The 25,028-nt window shown below is 42.4% G+C and overlaps 2 protein-coding genes across 2 annotated transcripts in view; both read left to right on the forward strand.

Annotated features, from left to right (window-relative positions):
- CILK1 (ciliogenesis associated kinase 1) overlaps positions 1 to 6,957 on the forward strand; it is a 45,608-nt gene extending 38,651 nt beyond the window's left edge. The window contains exons 13-14 of the mRNA XM_043449406.1: positions 2,654 to 2,776; positions 3,370 to 6,957. Coding sequence (XP_043305341.1) covers positions 2,654 to 2,776; positions 3,370 to 3,524 — 278 coding nt within the window. The 3' untranslated portion in view covers positions 3,525 to 6,957. The remainder of the gene's footprint in view (positions 1 to 2,653; positions 2,777 to 3,369) is intronic.
- Positions 6,958 to 10,336: 3,379 nt separating this feature from the next.
- LOC122429584 (glutathione S-transferase A4) lies at positions 10,337 to 23,739 on the forward strand. Its single transcript, XM_043450024.1, has 7 exons — positions 10,337 to 10,471; positions 11,449 to 11,553; positions 16,686 to 16,737; positions 18,307 to 18,439; positions 19,298 to 19,439; positions 21,468 to 21,599; positions 23,136 to 23,739. Exons 2-7 carry the CDS (start codon positions 11,467 to 11,469, stop codon positions 23,256 to 23,258), a joined length of 669 nt encoding a protein of 222 aa, XP_043305959.1. The 5' UTR covers positions 10,337 to 10,471; positions 11,449 to 11,466; the 3' UTR covers positions 23,259 to 23,739.
- Positions 23,740 to 25,028: the final 1,289 nt, after the last annotated feature.

Raw genomic sequence — 25,028 nt, forward strand, 5'->3', positions numbered from 1 at the left:
GGTCAGGAAGATCCCCTGGAAGAGGGCATGGCAACCCACTCCAGTATTCCTGCCTGGAGAATCCCCATGGACAGAGGAGCCTGGCGGGCTACAGTCGGTAGGGTCACAGAGTCAAAGGTGACTGAAGCGACTTACCACGCATGCCCGCATGCAGAGTCTGGTTTCTAGGGCCCTGCTCTGTGGTCTGTGACCTCTGGGTATCACAGGGTCTGCCTTGTCCTGGCTTGTCCCTTCCATCTCACGGCTCAGCCTCAGCCTAGGGCATCGTTGGAAGGTGGACAGTTTGGAAGGCGCTGCCCACGCTTTTTCAGTAGATGAATGAATTTCAGATGCACCCCACACAGGCAGCCCCTACCATGCGCGGCTTCCCCTTCCACATGCCAAGTAAACCGCTGGGCTTCTCTTCCCTCTGCCTTTGTCCATTCCGTGTTCATGTATTTTAAGGAGTTCGAAAGAGAAAGAAAGAACATATCCACACCCACGTACTCACCACCCAGCATATAAAGTCAGACTCTGCAAACACATACGGTTGCCTTTCCTTCCTTTGTGTCCTTCCATTCAACCCCCAACCCTGTCCAAATTGGGTGTTTATTATTTCCACAACTTTTTTTTTTAGAATACAAGAAATGCCTAGCATGGTTTTGCATGTTTTAAAATTTATATGCTTATAATCCTGGATCTCCACTCATGTTAATAATGCATTATAATGCATATATGCATTAATAATATATACAGCAATTATACACACATAGAATATATTTCACATTTGTGTAGGATGACATATGCAGTGTATATGTGTATGATACCATTCATTATTTATAGTAGAATATAACTTTTTTTAAAGTTCAGGTATAGTTGCTGATCAATATTATATAAGTAACAGGTGTGTGATATAGTGATTCACAATTTTTAAAGGTTATGTTCCTTTTATAGTTATGAAATATTGCTTATATTCTCTATCATGTACAATATATCCTTGTGACTTATTTTATACTTAATAATTTATACTCCTTAATCTCCTGCCCCTGTCTTGTTCCTTTCCTCTTCCCTCTCCCCATTAGCAACGATTAGTTCTCTATATCTGTCAGTCTGCTTTTTTATTATATTCACTAGTTTGCTGTATTTTTTATATTCCATGTGTAAGTGATATCATAAAGTATTTGTCTTTCTCTGACTTAGCATAATGCCCTCCAAGTCCATCCATGTTGCCACAAATGCAAGATTTTGTTCTTTTTTATGGCTGAGTAATATTCTATGGTATACATGTACCATATCTCTATCCATTCTTCTGTTGATGGACACTTAGAACATAATTTATTCATCCGGTCTCTTGGCGAACATGAAGGTTGTTGATCATTCTTACAGTTAGAAAGAGTGGCCGGAGTGAACACTGATGCCCCCATAGGTATGCACATGTGACATGATCACGTTAGGTTAAAGGCTGTGCTCATCTTTGACTTCACAGATTTTGCCCAACTGCCGTCTGGCAGGGTGCGGGAGTTGTGCCGTGTCCTTGATGCCTCTTGATACCGTCAAGATTGCAGATGTGTGCTCCTCTGAGGGTGTGCAATGGCATCTTACTGTGGCTTCAACCCGCATGCCCCCCTGACTAGTGAGGGTTGAGCATTTTCTCTTGTGTTTACTGACTCTACCTTTTTTCTGTCTGTGATTTCCTTGTTCTGATCCTCTTTCCATTTTTCTTATTTAGTCACCAAAGTTGCAAAAGGTGCTTCAGCTGACCAACACAGCTCCTGATACATGAGCTTCAGACTGTTCTTTCTACTCTGCCTTAAGTAGTTGCCAAGAATGCTCTGTGTTGGGAAGACACAGAACAACTCTTCCTCTCATGTGCTCTTCCTAACGGGTCTAACTTCCTAATGGATCTGTGTTATTTGTATAACATCCTTCATTGTTCCACATGCACCTTTAAGCCTTCGTAATAGGCTCATTATAGATACTCACCCATCCAACAGGTATTGATTACTTGCTATGAGTAAGGCTTTCCATGGACCGCCTGGAACATTAAGATGAGTAGGACCCAGTTCCTGCCCTTAAAACACTCTCAAGGCAGAAATGACATAAAAAGTGAATGTATTTAGTGAATTTTAATAATGACTAATTTTCTGGTTCTGGACAAGAATATCTCTGGTGTAGAATTATTTATAATGGCTGAACAGTTAACATAACCTCTATGCTAATCAATAATAGAAACCTGTATGCTGATCAATAAGAGAGCGGTTAAAAATGAGTTATGTTTTAACCATACTCTGAAATTTGTCCATACTAACATGGAAGGCTAACTCTTCTATATTATTGAGTGGAAAAAAGAAAATTCCAGAACAGGTTAAACTGATTATTACACACAGAAAGAAAATTCTAAATGTCTCCTCTTTTTTAACAAACCAACCCACCAGCCTCCTTGTGGGTACAGGCTACAGTCTCAACACTGTCTGTACACCTTGCACCCCATCCCCCTGTCTTTCTAACAGTGTGGTGTGGTGGCATGTTCTGCTCCGAATTCACTCTTTATCCTAATGCTTTTTCCCCTGAAAATCAAAACCCACTTCTCTGTTGCCATGTGCCCCTGTTCTTTATCCTTGTGGGTGTCCTGTGCATGTCTTTGCAGTAATGAGCTTTTTCTTTTGCAAATCAGTTGGTTCTGGCTCTACAAGTTCTAGTGGACTGGCTGGAAACTATATCCCTTCCTTTCTGAAAAAAGAAATCAGTTCTGCTCTGCAGAGGGTCCACTTGGCACCTATTCCCGACCCTTCCCCGGGTAAGTTCTATTTGGCATTATTATTATTTGTGAGTTTATTCAAAAATAGTTATTAAACAAGTGATTTGTGCTAGATGTGGTAGGCCTAGGGTCCACAAATGAAGGACACAACAAAATTCCTTGTCCTTCTGGAGCCTGTACTCCACAGACAGAAGTAAACCAAATAAGATGCTCCAAAGTGCTAAGGGGAAAATAAAGCAGGGAGTAGGGAGCATGGGGGCAGGAGTGTAGGGTGCAGATGGGCATTTTACATAGGGCAGCCGAAGGAGACCTCACTGCAGAGGAGCCATCGAGTAAAGATCCACAGGAGATGAACAAGCAAAGTCTGTATTTCGAGCTTTTAGTGCATGGGCCTGCAGGCAGAATAAGCCTGGCAGATGCACGGAAATGGCAACCCACTTACAGTATTCTTGCCTGGAAAATTCCATGGGCAGAGGAGCCTGAGGGTCTACAGTCCAAGGGTTCACAAGAGTTGGACACAACCCAGCGACTAAACCACCACAAATTCCTTGAGCAGAGGAGCCTGGGGAGCTACCGTCCATGGGGCCGCAAAGAGCTGGACATGACTGACCCACCTTTCTCTTTCCTTACAGGCTATTCTTCCCTGAAGGCTGTGAGACCTCACCCTGGGCGACCATTTTTCCACACCCAGCCTAGAAGCACTCCTGGGTTGCTGCCCCGGCCTCCAGCCGCCCAGCCGGTACATGGCAGGACGGACTGGATCGCTAAGTACGCATCTCGGCGATAACTGTCACAAAGCCTTTTGTAGGGGACAGTAGGACCCTGCCCTCGGCCAGCTGATATTCTACCCGCAAGAGACTTCGGTTGGTGGAAAAGCAAACACTTTATAGTTATTCTTCTGAACTGAGACATTTCAATATTCTTTTTTAAAGTTTTTTTTTTTAATATTGATTTGAATGCAGTACTTTTTTTTTTGTACAAAGTTATTTTATTCTAAAACTGGGTCCCATTATTTTCTTAAACAGCAGCATTTTGTATATATGGATTATGTTTTAGCATTTTATACAGTCAACTTTGTAAGGAACTTTTTAAAGATTAATTGATTTTCCTTTGGGGTTCCAGATAATATTTTATACAGATTTTTAAAAATATAATAATATTGATGCAGTATTGCAAAGGGGTGCAATTTACAGCTACGCGATAAAGGGTTATTTCCTCAATATGTGTGGATATTTGTGAAGTGGTTAAATTTTAAATGTGGCATATTCGGTACTTTAAGCTTTTCTGGACTGACGTCAGCGCTAGAAAACTGACCATCTGCCGTTTCTCAATACCGTGTTATTGGTTTGACTTTTTAATACCGCTGTGCTGTTCTGAAAGTACTATTACATAATTCACTTTGTTTTCTTTTTACTCCCCAGATGAAAGAACTCTAAGTAAATATTTTTAGAAATGTTTACAACATGTTTTTTGGTGACTGGTGATATCCAGCTGAAATCAAGCTATGCCGTCACATTCAATTTTCTTCCGTTTTTGAAGTCACTCTCTATAAGTACCCATAAAAGGGAAGCTTTTGAAGCCAAAAGGTTCTCCACATAAAGGTTAACACAGTGACTTAAACTTAAATCCCTGCCAAGATGCATGACCCAAAAGCAAAGTTTCAAAGTAGCAGAAGATTTTATATTATCACAACCCTTAGAATGTTGCATTTAGCTCAGTTCTCCAAGCCTGACCAGAGAGAGACGATGAATAATCATTGTCTGCCCTCTGGTCCGATTATCAGGGCAATTTGGGGAGCAAGAAAAAGTAGATGGCAGAGGTCCCACTTGTCTGCGAAGTCACCATGATGTCAAATGTCTGTCACATGCCACATGTGAAGAACTCTAAACCCTTGTGTAGTTTCTTTCAACAGTGAGAACTCCGTTGGGCAGAGGCTGTTCCATTGAGAGGAATGTTTACAGCAATTTTGAAAATGACAAAGCTAGTTTGGAAACAGAAAAAGGAAGTCCACTCTGATCCACCTCTGTCAGGCACACTCACCTCCACTCGTGATTACCTGAAAGACAAGAAAGAAGGTCACTGCCAGTGAACGCAACATCATCTCTAGAGTGTACAGACTCACTCTCTCCCAGGGCTCAAATCGCTTTTGTTTGGTTCTAGGATATAGCAAGTGGAGTCAATGAAATTGTCATTTTTGTAAGTTAAAATGATAGGTGAAAATGAATATTGGTACTTTGATATGGTTCAGCCTAATAAGTAGGTAAATTTTTGTGTTGATGTATTAATAATATGTTGCAGCCCATGGTTCCCAAAGGGCCCTCACCTAAAATCAGGGAGCAGTTTGTGTTTTCGAGAATCTGACTCAAAAAGGTACTTGACCAAGCACCATGATTGCTGGGGGCATGAGAAAAGCAAATGATGGATGTGGATTTGAGAGGTCTTATTTTCCTGTTAACAAACTGGCAGCAAAGCATCAGGAAATAAATATGTATATGTAAGCACAACTTGAAGCTGAATTCATTTCTGTATTATATTCTCATTCTCTCAATCAACAGAGAATGTGTTTTCAGAGATAAGTCCTTTACTATGTGGTTAATATTTATTTCCCCTTTCTGTATTAGGAAGAAAAAGTAAGTTAATCTGAAAGCTTACCCACCTTCCTAAAAAGCTGGTTTAAAATCGTAAATACCCTCTAGTGAACCAGATGGTTTATGAATGCCATATTCTTGGTCCTCTAGCTTATGTTAAGATCATTACATTTAATTGAAAAACCTACTTACCTGGTTACTATACATTATAAAATTGTTTTTCTATTACTTTTGTAGGGCCTCAGTGCAGAAAATATTTCACTTTTCTTCCTCTTCCTCTTGCCTTCGTTTATCAGCAGACATTTTCCCTTATTCATTTGAAAGTCAAGAAGCTGACATTGCATTGAGTAAACTGGAAGGCTGAAAAAAAAACCAAGGTCAATTCTAAAGAACTAGCAAAATCCTCTAAAGTTCTCTTTTATTCTCACCCTGAAATGGGTAAAGGATGCACTGAGCATACAAGTGCTGTAGAAAGGGAAAATCACCAATACCTTGTTACGTAAAAAAGAAAATACTGCCTGTTGCCTGTATTTTTAGTTACTATAAGATTATAAAATCTACTACAAGACACCAAAAGGAATGATGAGTTTAACTGTACCTATCCACGACTGTACCTCATGTCAGGCATAAAGTTTTATGGGACGTCAGGAGATGGTATAGCCCCCAAGGTTCAGTGACAGTGGTTACACCAAAGGGTACGTGTGTGAACTGCAGGGAAAGTTGCATGAGCCTAAAAGCTATTCTTTGTGTGATTGTTCATTTCACAGTAAGCTGCCATTAATTGCTAAGCCCTCACCCAGCTCATATATGATTTAAATAGGAAGAAACCCGATTTTCTCAAGCAATTTCTTACAGAGCTCTTGCTTCAAGGACCATAAACGTCTAGTAAACGGATGCTGTGTCATATTATGGAGTGATAAAAAACTGAACACTTGACTCAAGACAACCCATGTAAAACAGAATTGTTTTTAAGTTCAAATTACCAGTACTGTTGGAGTTCACAGGCACCATGTTTTCTTATGACGTGGCATCAAGCCATTGTTTTGTGCCATTTAGGAGAGAAAAAAAGACTACAGGCTGTATGTTTTAACTCAGTGTGTGATCCAAAGCAATATGTTTATAAGAAAATGTTTGACGTACTAATTATTTTCTATCATTTAAAGCATACTGTAGCAACTTGTTTAATATATGTGGTTAATTTTTAGAATTATTTTTACAATTTCCAACCAAAGTACTGTATTTTATATAATTTATTGTGAGGACCTTCTCGTGGAAACCAACAGAAGACAAACTGGGGGGCAAATATCACATTAATCTGTATTATCAGTTTCTTACAGACACCGCTAATGTGAATTTTAAATGGCCTGAATAGTCTTCTGATCTCGGATATTTCAGTACTGACAGCAGTTTCGTCCCTTGATTTGATTACAAGGGAGCAACTAAGAATATATTTAATTATAAAGCAAATATTCATAATGATGAGAAGATGGGAGGACTGAAAACTATTTACTCAAGCCCCTTCTGAAATAAAATGTTCCTTTTTGAATAGTTTGTCCTAAGGTGTTTAAAAACGTTAACTTTACTTAAGGAAAATTCTGCTCCAAATAAAGTTACAGTTTAAGAAAAATTGATTTGGGTGTTCTGTTTTTGTTGTTATGTTCTTCCATCAAACAATAATATTACTATTTCCTAATTTGAAATTTTCATATTTTATAACTTCTTAACACCTATTAGAGTGTTTACTGCTGTGAAATTGGTAGCATATACTTAGACCAGCAGTTGGAAGCGGCATTTTGCAATGTGGAGACTATTTAAATTTAGCTTTTAGCAAATTAGGTGTCAAGGAATATTTTAACAAAACAAAAAGCACATCAAAACAATTTATTGTTGCCGATTTCCTCCTGATAAATACCTACCTTGTATTTTTCTAGCTTTCACACTATACTCACAAGTACAGAATAAACATGTACGGTATAAACCTTCAAAAGAAGCTCATACCTTCACGAATTCCATACAGGATCCCACAGGAAATTCATTTACCAAACATTCTTTGAGTGCTTGAAAGAATTTTGAGGGAAAATGATTTACCAGTCAGCCTTGTATTGGTGAATCCACAGATGTGCCCTAGCCCATCAGAACACCCCTGACCTGAGCGTGTCATCACCCGATTTGTCTAATGACCCCCCCATCTCCCCTCAGCCCTCCCTCCACCTCTTCAGATGCCGCATAGATTCAAGCTGTCAGTCATCCCTGCTATCAAAGCCTGCTGTTAGAACAGCTGAGACTGAATTTAAACCATTGTGACGCTCTTCCTGAAATGTTTACTTACAAACGCTCCTCTTAAACTGATTTTTAAAGCTCTTGATTTTTGTTAAGGCAATTTTACTTGCTACTGAGTGGGTGGGGGGAAGGGTCAAAGGCTGAGACAAGTTCCCATGGCCTCTGAATATAAATATGTATCCAGTAGGTAGAAAGACACCATGAATAAGACTCCCAGGTTGAGAGCAACCCCAAGGGTCTCCAAGAATAGAATAATTTCAGGGGCTTCCAAAGAGTAGAATGACCTAAGGGTACTTTCATAGAATGGCAGAATTATAACAGGATTTTTTTTTATTTCTCCACAAGCCTGTTTAATGAGAGTCTTAAGACACTGCCTTAGTTTCTCCTTCAGATAAACAAGATTGCTAGGATGATGTGACCCCTAATCTATTAGGTTGGACATATAAAGTGTCCTTTTTTTTTTTTTGGTTAGAAGAAAATAGTAAAATACCAGCAATTTGATATGGTTCAACCAATTAGAAGAAGCAAATGGATATAGAGGCCTAACTGATCAACAAAGTTGATAATAGTGCTTTTCCTGTATAGTTCGATGAAAGTGAATCTTTGCGGAAGGGTGACCTGGAGAAAACTGATAAAGGTCACCACCTCCAGCGGGTTTGAAAAATATGGCTTGCCTCCCTATGTCAAACTGAGTCACGTCTGTGTTAAGTCAGAATTAGAAGATGAAATTGAACATATACGATTATTCCTGTTTGGAAATGACTTTCAGTTCTAAGGGTGCCCAGCTGTTCTTGTTTGATTTTCTTCTGACTTTACATACTTTCTCTGGATACTTTCTTTTACTGCCAGATTAATCCATCTCAGTCCTCTCTTCTGAGTTGTCACTGGCCTCTTTTTTTAAATGTTTAAAAAAAAAAATAATTTTTTTAGTTGAAGTATAGTTGATTCACAGGGTTATGTTAAATTTCTGCTATACAGAAAAGTGCTTCAGTTATACATAATTGTTATTTACTGTTCTTTTCCCTTACGGTTTATCACAGGACATTGAATATAGTTCTCTGTGCTATACAGTAGGACCTTGTTGTTTATCCATTTTATATGTAATAGCTTATATCTGCTAACCCTAACCTCCCACTGGCTTTTCAACTGTCTAGTGACATTGACAAGTGTGTGGCTTGTGAGAATGAAAGACAAACCCATTCATTATTATGTCCCCCAAATCTTTATGGAGCTAGAAACCAAAACATCGTTCATTCTTTCTTTCCACAAGTGTTCTCTGAATGTCTTCTCTGCCCTAAGCATTATTCTAGGATCGGGGTATACAAAGGTGCATTTTAAAAAATATGAAAACCCCTTAACCTGTTGGAATTTACGTTCTATCAAAATTCCAGATAGATAACAAAATATAGTATATTATATGGCAATAAATGTTATGAAAAGTAAACAAGGAGGATGGAAAAGAAAGTGTGTGTGTGTGCTTAGGGAGAGGGCATCATTTTAGACTTCTCTTCCTCCCATCCACCCCCTTAATATCTTACCTTTTTACCCATCTTCTTCTAATTTATGATGCTATACTGTAATTCACACGGATATTTCCAGGTGTCTCTTTCCCCACCCTGCACAGTCCCAATTCACTCTCCCTGTTTCTGACAGAGAAATCTACAGAAAATAAAATCTGATCTTGTCAGTTGCTGTTAATTGATCAGCAGCACAGGCTTCTCAAGCCAGGTATTTTCAAGAACCCGTACAGTAATCAACATCTATAGTCTGCGAAATAGGAGAGGCTGCCTCAGGAAACAAGAAATAGTCCATCTGGAGGCATATATTTTTAACCTTAAAATTTGTGTGAATTTTTCTATAATAATTTTGATAGTCTTAAAATATTTTTTAAAGCTCTAGCTTAATTACCACCCAGATTATATATAGTTGTAGCCCCACTGACACGTCTATCTCAAGGCCCCCACTTCCTCCTGAGGATTAAAGTCTAAAAGTGTAGGAAATGAAGGAAAAGCTCAAGAAGATTGACTGAGTCAAGGAGGGAAGAGTATATAAATTTAAAATATATTTGTATTATACTGTACCTTGTATTATACATTATACATACACAGTGTTAAATTATGTTACATATTAATAGAAAAAAATTGCAAAATTGTCAAAAGAAAGGCAGACTGCCACGTGCAGCGCCTCATTTGGATGTGTCTGGAGTCTTGGAAGCTTGACTACCCTACGTTCTCCTACAAATGGACCTTGAGAGCTTGTTTGGAGGTTCTAGCAGGGGAGCGCAGCTACTCGTATACCCTTGACCGAAGACCGGTCCTCCTCTATCGGGGATGGTCGTCCTCTTCGACCGAGCGCGCAGCTTCGGGAGGGACGCACATGGAGCGGTGAGGGAGGAAGGGGACACCCGCCTAGCCAGCCAGATCAGCCGAATCAACCCTGGCGATCAATGGGGTGACAGATGTCGCAACCAGATCGCCCTCACATCCGAGAAACCAGGGTAGTGCACGCAGTATATAAACTAGAAGAAATTTAGATCTTTTTGCATAGGTCGACTTTTCTTTTTTTCGTTCTAAATGCCGGATCTCTAAAATACATGTTAAACTAAAGCCCAAACGTAACTAATACTTAAAAATTATTCCCTCAAATTGCAAAAATTGCTATTAAAAGGGGCTTGATTTGGAGTTGTTTGCGTATTATCCAGCATGCCTTGCAGATGGGTGGAGCATGCTAAATATTGCCGTCTCTATTGGTGAAATATTCTGGAGCCTCGCCCACCGAGGGCGCCTCGGACCGTCCACGGGTCCCCAGGCTGCAGACCGCTCGCTGGGCGCCTTTGTGCGGTTCTGGTCACTCCGAGTGGAGCCAGGTCTGTCTCCCTCTTGTCACTCCCACCACCCCTTCCCCCCTCTTCTTGTTCCTCCCGGCTCCGAGACTCTCACGCTGCTTCCCCAGCCTGGAATCACACCCGCATTCATCCTATCCCTGTCTCCCTCCCGCGGCCCTGTCCCTATCGGGGCAGACAGGGACCCCTGGGTTGGGGCTGGGGGGTCTTGCTTGATCGGCGTGCGTATCATTATTAACCCGCCCTGTGCAGTCCAGAGCCCTGGGTGGGAGGCAGGCTCTGATGGTCCCCCAGCGCGGACTGAGCGGCCGCGCGGAACGCGGGAAGCCTGTCTCGGGTGACAAGCGGTGGCCTGGGCGTAACAAGGGCCTGGGGGCTTCTGTCCGAGCGGGGCAGGGGTGTGCAGGGCCCGGGGCCACCACCGCGGGCCTGCCCGCAGACGCATGTCTTGCAGACAATAGTAATAATCGACCCCTCCTCCTCCTGTTGCTGTGAGGCTCGAATATGATGCATGTGAAAGTGAATTTTTGCAGAGGTTCCAGGGGTGTGGACGTCTCCTCCGCTGTCCTTGGCGTCTGGCCTGTACAGGCCGAATTTGGGAAATCTCAGATTTTCAAGGTCAAAGTATACGATGTTCTGATTCTGTAAAGTTCTGTGCTGCTAGCCCAAATGTCTTTACAGGAAATAGCCCCCCGCTTCCAAAGATCCCGAATAATAAATCATAAAGCTGTGAAACAATTTGAAAGGCAACGGTGGTGGTTGTTTTTTAAGGTTTTAAAATGGTGGTCTGTTTTTATTGATTGAGGGAAAACGCAGTTTAAAAAAAAAAAAAAAAAAACAACCAAAAACCCCACAAAATCCCACCTCCCCCAAACCCCACAGAACCTCCCAAACAGTTACGTGTGTCAAAACCCTGAATATTCAGTTAGCCCCTGAACACTGGACTGAGGACGCGAAATTGAGGCTCTTCTTTTGCAAGGAGTGCTGCGTTTGTATTTCAGAAAACCTGAAAGTCAGTGATGGCCACGAAACCCAAGCTCCACTATCCCAACGGACGAGGCCGGATGGAATCCGTGCGATGGGTGTTAGCTGCTGCCGGAGTCGAGGTACCCTAGCTATACTGGTGTTTCTGCACAGATTCGTCCTATAACGTTGAGCTCTGTCCTCTCCCAGTAATATTACAGACCTGCTTCAGTGAGTCAGAAGAGTCCTTCCTCTCAAGAATTTTTCTTTTTCTAAATCGAGTGTAGTTATGAAATTCTTTTTTACTTTCAGCCTTAATCATTTGCTTCTGATCTACCACCAGTAAATATTTATAATGAGGAAAACAGGAATGAACCTGCAATTTGTCAGTTACACCCAGAACTTTGTGACTATAAAATCTCTAGGTTTAGGTTTGTTTCCTATTTACTTTAGTGGCTTCAGGCTTGAAGCCCCTGCATGCCCATATGCTTTGGCCCACAGTCTTTTTGGTCTTGTTTTCGCTCTGTTCTTGGAGCTTCTTCTTGATGGAAACATAAAACAGGTATTAGTAGTCAGGATCTGGATACTAAGTGTCTGTGGTTGTTCCTGGGGCCATTTGTGGAAGTAACTGCTTGTAGAATGCCCCTCATTCTGAACTTGGTGGACTTCCTCTCATTTTAACCTGTTCCCCTCTTCTCTTTGTTTCCTGTAAACTACTAATTGGATCCAGAAGTCTGATCAAATCCAGGCTCCTTTTTCTCCTTTTTTTTTTTTCCCTGCCAGACTGCAGCAAGGGCGGGAGTGTGAAGATATTTCTCTCATGCCACATCACAGGCACATGACGTCTGCCTGTCTCATTTTCAGCGTTGCTGAGTTTGATCAGTGTGTTTCCGTGACATCAGCCTGTTCCCACAGTATGAAGTTTCCTCTGTTACCCTTTCAGCGACCGTCTTTGCAGCCTTGATCATCACCATTGTTAGGGGTTACAAATGGTGATTTTTCTATTTCCGTTATTTCACCTAAATTTAACTGTGATTCTCTTATAAAGAGTTCACTGGTTACGTACTTAATTACCTTGAAGCACTAATCAGTTCACATAAGAAAAGCAGGATAAATGCTTGATTCTTTCTCTCGATCAATTTTCAGAATGAGTCATTATCCTACCAACCTCCAAAGGTGATAAATAAAGATTGTTGGGTTTGGGGTTTTGTTTTTTATTTGTTGGTTTGGTTAGGCTTTGGTTTCCTTGCCTGTCATTATATCTCACCACACAGCATTTTACAGTTTTCTAAGTTAGTTGATACCATTTTTATATACAGATTCTGATTTCTGACTTCTCTTGAGAAGTTGGAAGATCTAATGCTTCTAGGGCCTCACTTTCATAGGACAGCCATTGCTGACTCTAAGAGGGACAGCCCCTGCAGATGGACCTTTCTAGTTTACGTAGTCTCCACCATTCCCTATTATCTCAGAACACTTTCTTTAATTGTGTTAAGAAGAGAGTGCAACAGTTCTTGATCCCTTGACTTGAGCCTGTTCGGCTTATTCATGTCACCTGTCTAACCCTGTGTGTTTCTGAGCTTGCAGTTGTTGTCTTATATGTGTAGATATTGGAAGCCCTTGTCCAATCCCCTCCTCTCTAGCTTCCTTCTGTGCTTCCTACTCAGCTGTGGGTCAGGATTCTTGGTTACAGTCATAGCAACCCAACCCTAAGTAAGATAAAAAGGAATATGAGTCATATGATCGACCTCCCCCGGACCAGGCAGGCAGGTAGGGTAGAGTACTTACTTAGCCCAGCGTGGGGCGTGGGTCTCAAGTCCACTCCTCTGATCAGGTTCTCTAATCAGGAGAAAGACTGGCCTCCCTCATGAGGGCTGACCACACGGTTTACAGGAGCAATGCCCCAAAGTTGGTACCGGGGATCCCTCCCATGTCTGTGGCCAAAGACATTTTCAGCCACATCTGTGTTCAGACAGATCTGAAATAGTCAGGAGGGCCGGGCTACAACGGCTGGGTGAGTTCATGATTTCCAGGGTCACAATGTCAGGTAGAGCCTGACGTGTAAAGCACACACATCCCAGTAACAGGTGCCTCACACCTGCTGAGAGGCAGCCTGGCCTAATTCCAGGAGTCAGCATCTTCCAACTCATACTTGGTTTGAGTCCTCAGACCCTGCTGTGTGCTGAATGCTGCATCTTGGCTGCTTGGAACTTCATTTGCCCAAAGACCCCCAAAACCCGGTCAGATCCTCCTTGAGAAGAGGAGGAATGAACAGTGTCAAAGAGAAGACGTGAAGGCCACACACTCCTCATTCAGGACTTCTGGGCACTTCGCTCAGTAGAAGGGGGTGTGTGGAGAGGGAGGGAGTGCATGAAGTGGATGCGGGCACTTCTCCAGAGGATCCCCTGGGGGACCAGCATCCGTCAGGGAACAGAGACCGCTGATTGTGTGGATGGAAACCGCACACTGTCTGTCCTTACAGCCCCGGGGCAGCCCCCAGACAATCACCAGCTCCTCCAAGCTCTGCCTCCTGCGCTTTCTACCTTCCTCCGTCTCCTGCCCTCTCATCTCCTGTTGCGGTGCCCATTTCTTCTTCCAGAACAATAGTTTCACAAAGTTTGACACAAGAGAGTTTCTCTAGTGAGGGAGAGCATGCATATTTTTTTACATGTTCCCAGGAGTCAAAAACCAGAATTGGAACCATTTGGAAGGAATTAAAAAGAAATTTTATTGAAGTATAGTTGATTTATATTATTTCAGGTATATAGCAAAGTGATTCAGTTATAAATATTTTTGAGATTCTTTTCCAGTATAGGTTATTACAAGATACTGAATGTAGTTCTCTGTGCTATATATTAGGTCCTTGTTGTTTATCTGTTTTATATATATTAGTGTATATCTGCTAATCCCAAACTCCTAATATGTCCATCCTGCGTCCTCTTCCCCCACGCTGGTAACCATAAGTTTCTGTTCTATATCTGTAAGTCTGTTTCTATTTTATGAATAGCTTCACTTGTGGCATTTTTTTTTTCAAGATTTCACATATAAATGATGTCATATGATATTTTTCTTTCACTTCATTTAGTAGGTTAATCTCTAGGTCCATCCATGTTGCTTGGAAAGGTTTGTTTTGTTTTTTTTTAATGTACATTCCTGGTCTCTCCCAGCTACCGGAGGTGTATCTCTGAGGGATGGGCCTAGGGTCTAGCATATACACACGCTTTCCCATGCGCTTTATACATGATCAGGGTCATGAAAGTGTGAGAGCAATGGTGCAGTGGAAACACCTTGGCATCACAGCTGACTGGCTGGGTGTTTGAACAAATGCCCAGAACATTCTTACCGTGAAGCTACTGCTTCCTGGGCCCCAGATGGAGTACCTCTAGGGGCACTGAGGCCCTCTCCTCACACAGGAGGGCTGGGAATAGGAGAAGCCATGGCTACACCCCGTCATCTTGATGCCCCTCTGGTCCACTAGGTGAGGTAGAAGAAAGAATGGCTAGGTCTGTGCTGCTGGCTCTGTCCTTCCTGGGATGACATGGGGTGAGGGGCGGCGCAGGGCACAGACTCGACTGGGAACCACCCAGGGACTTGGGGCCTCAGTGGGCATGAGAAGGAAACCAGTGTATTCGAACATGTTGTATATGTCACAAGAAAAGGACTTTCCAGTGTTTCTTTTCCTCCCAAACTTTTAGTTTGGAACCTTTAAAACCTACAGAAAAGTTGTAATAGTAAAATGGATACCTTTCAACTAAACTCACCAGGTGCTAACATTTTGCTGTTTGCCTCCTTCCTTCTGTCTCTGCTTTTTTTTATTCTTAATCATTTGAAAGTAAGTTGCAGACATCAGCATGTGTCTTCCTGTTAAGAAAAAAATAAAACTGTCCCCATAACTGTAATATTATTGTCACAACTAAGAAATTAACATCAGTTTTACAGCATCTTATATATAACCCATATTCAGAAGTTGCCGCTTGTCCCCCAGATGTCTATATAACTGTTAAATGTATCTCTTTGGTAGTTATAACTACCACTCCCCCCAAGATCTAATCAAAATTTAGACACTTGGTGGTTATGTCTCTAGTCTCGTTTCATCTAGAGCAGAATCTGCATTTTGTTCTTTTTTTTTCATACTCTTCACTTAACAGAGAAGGAATGCATGAAGGAGGAATTGAATCTCTTGCATGAATTTCTGCCAAGAGAAATAAAGAGTCAGTTATGTGACTTGGAGGCCAAATAGCCTAAAGAATTGTTAGAGGAGGTTTACCTGGCTACAGTCAAGTCACTTGTAAATAAAGATTTGCCTTTGAGAGCAGGGCTCATGCTTTCAGTCGGGAAGTGGATGGATGTCTAGGAAACGGGACCAGACAAGTGATGAGGACCACAGAGCGAGAGCCGCAGAGGCAGAAAGTCTGTCCCCCCAACTGGCTTCCAAACCTTGCCCATCCTGGAGGAGCTTAAAAACAACAGTTCTGTAGGTTGGAAAGAGTCCAGACCATTTTATATTACCGAGTGTTGCACATTCTGGATACACCCCCTTTTCACCTTGCAGTTCCATCCAGGTTAAATCGGTTGGGATGCTGTTTGTGCAGCATCGCTGTCCTCACTGTCACAGCAGGGAGCGTGAGATGCCTCAGGGTGGCCCCCAGTGGGGAACTGAGCTGGACCACTTGGTTAGGTGGATGGTGGGATTTCCACACCTGCAGAGACATTTTTTCTTTGTCATAATAAGTAACCTGCGGGATGATGCTTTGTGTGAATATTCTATGCCCAATGACCCAATGATATCGGCATCTTGATCCTTATCAGAGTCAGTTATTACATTATAGGGTGAAAATTGGTGATTTTCTAATTTTATCATTAATTAGGAACAATTCTGCTAATTCCAGAAAAGAGAACTTTCTTTCTCTCTTCTTTTTTTTTTTTTTGAATCATCATTTATGGACACAGGAATTTTTTTGGTTGATGGTATTCTCATCTATACCTGATATCACTTGAATTGTCCCAAATGTAGCTAGGGAATCCCTCTTGGATAGGGTCCCACATGCCTTTTCCTTTGACATATCTCTGTTAGTCTTTGAGTACGTCCTCACTTGTTGATATAACAGAGTCAACTTTTATTCCTGGGATCCCAGGGATATTTAGAAACCAAGATATGGGTACTGAGTATGTTCTTTCTGTCTGTTTTTCAGGCAGTTTAGCTTGGTATTTTTGGTCCTAAAACCGTAATGACATTTCCCTTCTTTTTTTGGGGGGGGTGTCTTTTTTAATTTAGTTTGATGAAGAATTTTTAGAAACAAAAGAACAGTTGCAGAAGTTGCAGGATGGTGAGTATAAAAATGTATTACTGTCGATAATGCTGAGTTTTTAAAGAACCAATATTTAAGTGGAAGGACAAAGATGCAGGTGACACTAAACATCCAGAACAGTATCCTAAAACCAGACAAGCAAGAGGGAACAGTGGCTGAAATTGCTAGAAAGTCACTTGATATTCAGTAGTTCTATAAAAGCCAATCGAAGGGGAGTAGTTCCTCCCTCTGTCCATTGGGCAGCCTTTCTCCATCTCTCTCTCCTCCCCAGCCTTCCTCTACCTTTTCCCCTCTTTCTTCCACTCCCTCATCCCTTCCCTCCTCAATTTCCACCTCCTACATATTACCTGAGGCATCTGCTTGAAGTGTGCAGATTAAAGTCCCCATTTACACTGGGCTGCTTTCTCAAGTAAGTACCAAACAGATGAGACAGCAGTGAAAGGCCTGCCTTTAAGTCCTGGTCACACCCTCCCTCCACAACCAGACCCCTGTAAGGAGCCTCCTTCCTTGCCATCAGCAGGGTTCTGAGGCCCAACTCAAGGATCCCTGGAGAGGGACCAGCTCTGCAGGGCTGTGATGTGTCCACCATGAGTCACCCTGCGCTGAGTACACACCTCCCCGCAACCCGCCTTGAGCCCCCCAGGACTGGCCCGTGTGCTATACGTGTGACTCTCCCTGGGGCTTGGTGTGGGTAAAGTGTTTGAGACAGTCTTCTTGAAGAAAGGAAGGGGTGACTTTTTGACTGGTGACTGCGAACTTGGCAGTAGGTAGGCTGTGGCAGTGAAAGCCTGTACATTAGAATCAGCCAGTGTCTTGGGCTTCATCATCAGACTGACAAAGTGACACAGTCATAGACATTCTACACGGATGGGTTGTTTTGTTCTACACTGGCCGTTGCAGGAGCCACCAGCCATATGTGACTCCTGAGCACTTGTGTCCATGGGGACGAAGGAAGTGACTTCTAAATTTTTCAAAAGTTTTAGGACTTTGCTGGTAACTCAGTGGTTAAGACTCTGCACTTCTGCTGCAGCAGGGCTTGGGATCAATCCCCACTCAGGAAACTAAGATTCTGCATGCCCCATGGCACAGGCACAGCCAAAAAAAAAAAAAAAATTTAGTTTAAAAAATTTTTGATTGATTTAGAGTTCCCTGGTGGCCTAGTGGCTAGGATTCTAGGCTTTCGCTGTTGTGGGCCCAGGTTCAATCCCTAATCAGGGAACTAAGATCCTGCAAGCTTTCATGCCTCAGCTCCAAAAAAAATAAAAAAGTTCAATTTAAATTTAGTGGCATATACATATGCCACTACTGGCTACTGTATTGGCCAGCACAGCTCTGTAAAGAGAAGTCTTCACTGTGTTACCCCTCACCCTTTACACTGAGGCTAAGTGTTTTTCCTGGGGTGGAAATTGAAAGTTTTATGTCCATGCTAGTTTTCAGTCTTATTTTATGGCTAAATTAGCACCCCTGAATGAAGTTTGGGGAGCTTTACACTATTTTCTAAGGCTGTGGCCCCATTCAGCAGAGCATTTTTTTGAGGGATGGGGGAAAGGGGAGAGAGCACCTCTAACTCTGGGCTCCCATTCCCAGGTAACCACCTGCTGTTCCAACAAGTGCCAATGGTTGAAATTGATGGGATGAAGCTGGTGCAGACCCGGAGCATCCTCCACTACATCGCAGACAAGCACCATCTCTTCGGCAAAGACCTCAAGGAGAGAACCCTGTACTGTGGCTCCTCTGGGGTGTTCTCAATTGTACCTCTACCGATGCTTATCTCAGTAGCCATCCTCCACAGCCCCCTGGTCCACCGCATGTCCTGTATCGTTAGCGCGAACAGGGAACAAACCTCCAGAAAGGTCATCAGGACCACTTAGAAAGTCAATACGGAGAGTCTGAGTAAAATGAGAGGAAAGGATTGAATTTGGATATTAGAGACTGTGTCTGGGGCGTGGTGCAGGTTTCAACATCCTTCAGTGCTTTGATATTATTTTTTTTACCGTTCTTGCAAATCTATTATCACTGAGTATTAGGAATCAGAAGTTGCTGTGACATTCAAGGCCCAGAGTACTGTGTACTGGCTTATAATTTGAACTCAGAGCCTGGTCTTTGTACCTCCTGGATTATGCCCCTGGTCAAAGTGTTAGGCTCCAGTGTGCTGATGAGTTTCCAATGTGATGGGGATACTAATAGGATATTCCTCATAATGCTGTAGGATTCAATGAAATATTAGATGTAGGGTATTTAGCACCGTTCCTCATACACACCAAGTATTCTGTAAGTGGTAGCCACTATTTTTACAAATGTGAAGTTGTACCCTTACTGAGCATGGGTGCTGGAGTGGGGCCAGGAGAAAGGCCATCCATGACTCTGGTACTTCGAGATTTGTGATGGGTTTCTCTGAAGAAGTTTTCTAGTTTATAACTCGAGTTGACTTTGCATCTTTGCTGTGAAGGGACACGTGGAGATGAATGCTTCTTGATACTTAAGTAGCCCGAGCTGTAAGAGCTGCACTCTGGATATTTAGTTATGGGAGCCAATGAGGGGCCACTGAGAAAATGCTTTTTGTGTGTGTTTTTTGAAGGATTGACATGTATGTGGAGGGGACCCTGGATCTTCTGGAACTGCTTATCTTGCATCCTTTCCTCAAACCAGACGATCAGCAAAAGGAAGTGGCTAACATGGCCCAGAAGGCTATAATTAGATACTTTCCTGTGTTCGAAAAGGTAGGTGGCGGTGAAGCCTGTGAACAGGACAACACCATACTGCAAAATGCCCCTTTTCTGCTCAGGCAGAGTAAAAGCTGAGCCCTGCTAGGCCAGCCTCCTGGGTTCCGGAGAGCTGCCAGTTGCATCAGCACAAAGCCAGTGTATCTTGGAGCCTCCCCAACTCTTCCAGAGTCTTCCATGCTCTCTGGCAAAGATACGGGCTCACCCAAGTGTGCATTGTCATCGCTTACCTTCGCCAGGTGCCACCCTGTACAGGATACAGGAGAGCAGAAACCACCTCCTTCATTCCTTCTTTCGTTCCACAAACACTTGTGTATCAGACATCCTACTTGATAGTTGGATATGAAGAGAAGAACCGTGGCTGTTCTCTCTTCCCTGTTCTCTTTTGTGATCTTTCTTGTCTCATTACGGTATCTGGTTTTCTGAGCTTCAACTCCTCCTCTCTTTTCCTCAATGGAGAAGGATTATTTTAAATGCCTCAGTGAAAAAACAAGAGCAAGTAAAAGCCGGGAATTGGCAGGTTTCCTCTGGCCATTGACGTGGAAGTAGATAAGAAGGAAGAGAGGTACTTTCTGAGTGTTTCTGGCCTTGCTTTCATGGTCTCTTGCCCGCGGCACTTTGTGATTGTAAAATATGATGATGCAGAAATGGGCTATGGTGAGGGAGGAACAGGTGTCTCAGATAAAGGTCACTGCCAGCTTTTGTCTCCCTGTGACTCAGGTTACGTCAGAGCTCTGCCAAACATACAAACTAAAAGTCATTACTTTCTTATTTGCTTAGTTATTTATGGCTGCACTGGATATTTGTGGCTGGACACAGACCTTCTCGGGTTGCTGTGAATGAGGGCTACTCTCTAGCTGTGGCGTTTGGGCTTATCATCATGGTGGTTTCTCCCGTTGCCGAGCAGGGGCTCTAGGGTCCGAGGGCTTCAGTAGTTGAGACAGGAGGGTTAGTTGCTCCGCAGCATGTGGAAACTTCCCGGACCAGGGATCAAACTCGTGTCCCCTTCATTGACAGGCAGATTCTTACCCACTAGACCACCGGTCCTGTTACCTTCTTTTTACATGTAATGAAATAGAACCACAGAGAGACTGGGTGACATGCCTAAGGTGGGAGCCAGGACTGGAACTCTGGCCTCTGATGCAGCTCCAGACTCTCTGTCTTTCTCCCAGTCTGGTTCCAGTTGCTCTGTTTGATTTGGAATCATGTTAGAGTCCTTCTCTGTCTCTCACACATGCCCATGCACCCACATACACATATCTGCAAAGGGGTTCTCCCTTGGTCTACCCCTGTGCCTCACTTCTTTCCAATCGCCATCTATTCCTATGGATCTCTGCACTTATATGTTACTCTCAATATGGGAGTCAGGATGAATTCTCATTCTTTTAATTTTCTTGGTCTTGAAAGTGAAGTGAAAGTGTTAGTTGCTCTGTCATGTCTGACTCTTTGCGACTCCACGGACTGTAGCCTCTGTCCATGGGATTCTCCAGGCAAGGATACTGGAGTAGGCAGCCATTCCCTTCTCCAGGGGATCTTAGAAAATGTTAAAGGAAGCCTGCTTTTTTTTTTTTACTGTCATGTCTAGTTTATGACTGTGAGTCCTGACAGTCGTAGAAACACAGAACTGGGAAATGAGATTAGACTCCTTGGACAGGACCAATGGCTTACTTCTTACATCCTTCCCACCATCTTCTGAATGCATCAGGACTAATTCTTCTCTGTAGACATGTTTCTAGATAGCTGTATCCTTTTAAAGCACCAGATGCTAAATCCAGAATAAATACTTCCTTCTGCTTTTCAGGGTCTCATTCTGTTATAAAGCAGAGACCTATGGATGCTGTCATTTCTACACCGTTTTTGCTCATTCTCTCTCAGGGAACTTCCTCTTAGTTGATGTTATTTGTAGAAAGATAAAAGAAAAAGGCCATGCTTTCAGCTCTTCTCAGATGCTGCACTGATTCCATAGCTATATGAGTTTCTCCATGTCGAGTATTGTAACCGATGTAAAACATTTATACCCTGCAGGTTTTACAGGGTCATGGACAAAGGTTTCTTGTTGGGGATCAGCTGAGCCTTGCAGATATAATTCTACTCCAGACCATTTTGGCTCTAGAAGAGAAAATTCCTAATATCCTATCTGCCTTCCCTCACCTCCAGGTAAACAAACTAATGTTATAGGAGATTGGCCCACAACTCTTAGGCCTTCCTTCAATGTCTGTTGATTGATTGGCTCTGTGTTTGTGTGTGTGTGTGTGTGTGTGTGTGTGTAATTTTTTTGGTTCTTATTATGGTGGTGGTGTTGTACGGTCTCTAAGTTGTGTCCAACTGCTTTGTGACCCCATAAACTGTACCCCACAAGGTTCCTCTGTCCATGGGATTTCCCAGGCAAGAATACTGGAGTGGATTGCCATTTCCTTTCCTTCTCCAGGGGATCTTCCAGATCCAGGGATCAAACCTGCTTCTCTTGCACTGGCAGGCAGGTTCTTTACCACTGAGCCATCGGGGAACCTAGATTCTAGTTACTAAAATGAAACTAAAGTACAAACTTGAAATTGGTTTTATGGTTCCCAGGCCCTTAGAGCTGAGCAGTTGTTTACACGTGAAAGAAGTTGTCTCTTGGTTTTACTGCATGACTACACTCTTGGAACAAATTCCATACTAGAGTTTTTGTTAATATTAGTGACATATGTGTGAATGCTTCTGTATAATGTTTGTACACATGGTTAATTAAGGCTGTGCTTTGTACATAGGAGACATTTGGTAAATAGTAGCTTTTTAAATAAATGACCTCTTTATTTTGAAAGATTTTGTTAGAAAAATTATAGACAATGGATGTTCAGTTCCCATATAATTTAGAATTTTCACCAGATTAAATGGATTTTTCCTCCCAATTACTGAAAATTGTTAAGATTTGACTCTATGAATGAAAAATGAGATTTTTTTTCTTCCACTGCAGCTTACATGAATATCTGGTGTCTGAACCCTAGGCTACAAAAATGCAACTGGCCATTTTCCACACATAGCTAGAAAGAGAATTCATTTGTTAATAGGTGTAAAAATGTCCAAGGAAGCTGAACCTTAAAATGTAACTTGTACTGTCTGATGAAGTTTAAAAGTAATTTTATTTAAACTTTTTTCTTAGAGCAATACATTTGAGGTACTTCTCGTGTCTTTTTTGTCCTTCTTTTTCTCTTTAAGCAAGTATAATCCCATTCTAAGAATCTTTTTTATTTTGCTGTCTCTAAAAAGAGTTGACATTGTGGTGTGGATTTGCATAAAGCCTGGGATCTGGTCTAGATCCCAGCCACTGTGGCAGAGATTGTAAATAATCATACCAACAGATCAGCCCCTCAACAGATGTTGGATTATGGGTCTGTTTGGACTCCTGAAACAAATATTTTTTGCAGACATTTTGATGGGCCATTTTGCAGCACTGTATTCTCATAGAATGGCTCAGCTGGTAAAGAATCTACCTACAGTGTGGGAGACCTGGGTTTGATACTTGGGTTAGGAAGATACCCTGGAGAAGGGGACAGCTACCCACTCCAGTATTCTGGCCTGGAGAATTCCATGGACTGTATAGTCCACGGGGTCACAAAGAGTCAAACATGACTGAGCAACTTTCAAGCTCAATTTTCATAGAAACAAATACCTTTGCTTTTAGCCTTGAACTTTTGCATTTTCTCTTTTCAGGAGTACACAGTGAAGATCAGTAATATCCCTACAATTAAGAAGTTCCTTGAACCTGGCAGCAAGAAGAAACCTCCCCCTGATGACATCTACGTGAGAACCGTGTACACCGTCTTCATGCCGTAGGACAGCGGTACAGCTGTGAGTGACCACCGCCCCTGGAGACTTCTGTGTCCACAGTAGTGTCTTAATTGAAGCCAGGCTGCCGTGATCCAGCTCTGTCGTGGTGCTGTGTATATTGTTCCTACGTTGGTCTTTCATGTCCTGATATCTCTTTGAGAAACATTGACCTTTTTTTTTTGTCCAGTGAGTGATTGTTACAGGACCTCTTCTGAAAAAATTCTGGAGAGGTCAGCCTTTAAGTTATATCTGTTCTGTCTCTTCATTTCCTGGTAACAAGGATGGGTAGGACCTTGTATCGTCTGTCCCCTGAGCTTTTGTCCTCTCCTTATCCCATTCTCAACCCCCTCCAGTCTCTTCCTGTTTTTAGTGTCTAATAACAATGGAGTTTACTAGATAGCAAGTAACTCTCCTCTGAGCTATAATAGATTTGTGGTAGTGATGAATGCCTTTGATATTCACTAAAATAAAGGATTTACAAATTATTGCCCTGCTGCTAGAATTTTTAAGTTAAATTGTTTGGAATATATAATGCATCCACATGGTTCAAAAATCAAAAATATACAAAAGGCTATACAAGGACTTCCCTGGTGGCCCAGTGGTTAAGAATCTGCCTACCAATGCAGGGGACACAGGTTTGATCCCTGGTCCCGGACCTAAAATCCCACATGCCATGGAGCAACTAAGCCCACATGCTCTAGAGCCCGTGCTCCACAACAAGAGAAGCCACCTCAGTGAGAAGCTCACACACTGCAACTAGAGAGTAGCCCCTGCTCACTGCAACTGGAGAAATCCCGTGTGCAGCAACAAAGACTCAGTACAGCCAAAAATAAATAAACTTATATTGTTGGAAGTGTTTTCAGCCCTGCCTCCCAGTTCTTTTCAGTTCTGCTCCCTGCAGGCAAACATCATTATCATTTGTATATCCTTCCAGTTATATTTGACATAAGTGTAAGAAAATATGAATATATCTAACTTTTATCCTGTTACTACCAAAATGGTTATTTAGAGACTTCTAGTTTTTTTGCACTTCAGAACTAAAAGTATGATTTATTAGTACTGCTTTAAACATGTGTTGACTTGCATCTTAAATATTAATTGAGCTCCTATTATGTGCCAGGCAGGGTGCCAGGAGGCAGAATCCTAAAACAGAGGCTTGCTTTAGAAAAAAGTCACCACACAGTAGGCAAGATAGATGTGTCAATAGCAGAAGTAATTTTAGAAAAGAAAAAGTTGCCACTCGAAAGTAGCTAATAGTTGGGGATTTAAAAACTGGAGAAAGGCAACTATTTGATCCACGTCTCATAAAGAAAACACACCCATTTCTTACTGCAAGAGGGATTTCTGCCCAGATGTAAAAAAAAACAGTCCCGAGGTGACTCTTCATGCCTGTCACAATCAATGCAAGCCCCTTGGAGTTTTATTAGAGGAAAATCCAACACAGTTGTGAAAATGGTTTTCTGCCTTCACATTTTCACAATTCGAACACTCAGTCATCACTCAGATACTTAGAACTGCTGAAGGACCAAGGGCTGGCAGCAGGTGTATCACCAGGCAGGCCCAGGGAGCACTGGTGTCCATGCTGATGCTCCCACCAGCCTCCTGGGAGCAAAGGAACAAAGAGAAGAAACTGAAAGGGGGTGGGGGGGGCGGTGCGGAAAGAATCAGCTTCCCCACATACAGGTCTGGCCTTGGCTTCAGCAAGCTGATCTCTAAGCCTTGGGATCTCTCTTACCATTTACTATTTGGAGACATGCCTAATCGTAGTAAATTGTT

This window comes from Cervus canadensis, chromosome 28 (genome assembly GCF_019320065.1).
Source record: "Cervus canadensis isolate Bull #8, Minnesota chromosome 28, ASM1932006v1, whole genome shotgun sequence".
NCBI lineage: Eukaryota > Metazoa > Chordata > Mammalia > Artiodactyla > Cervidae > Cervus > Cervus canadensis.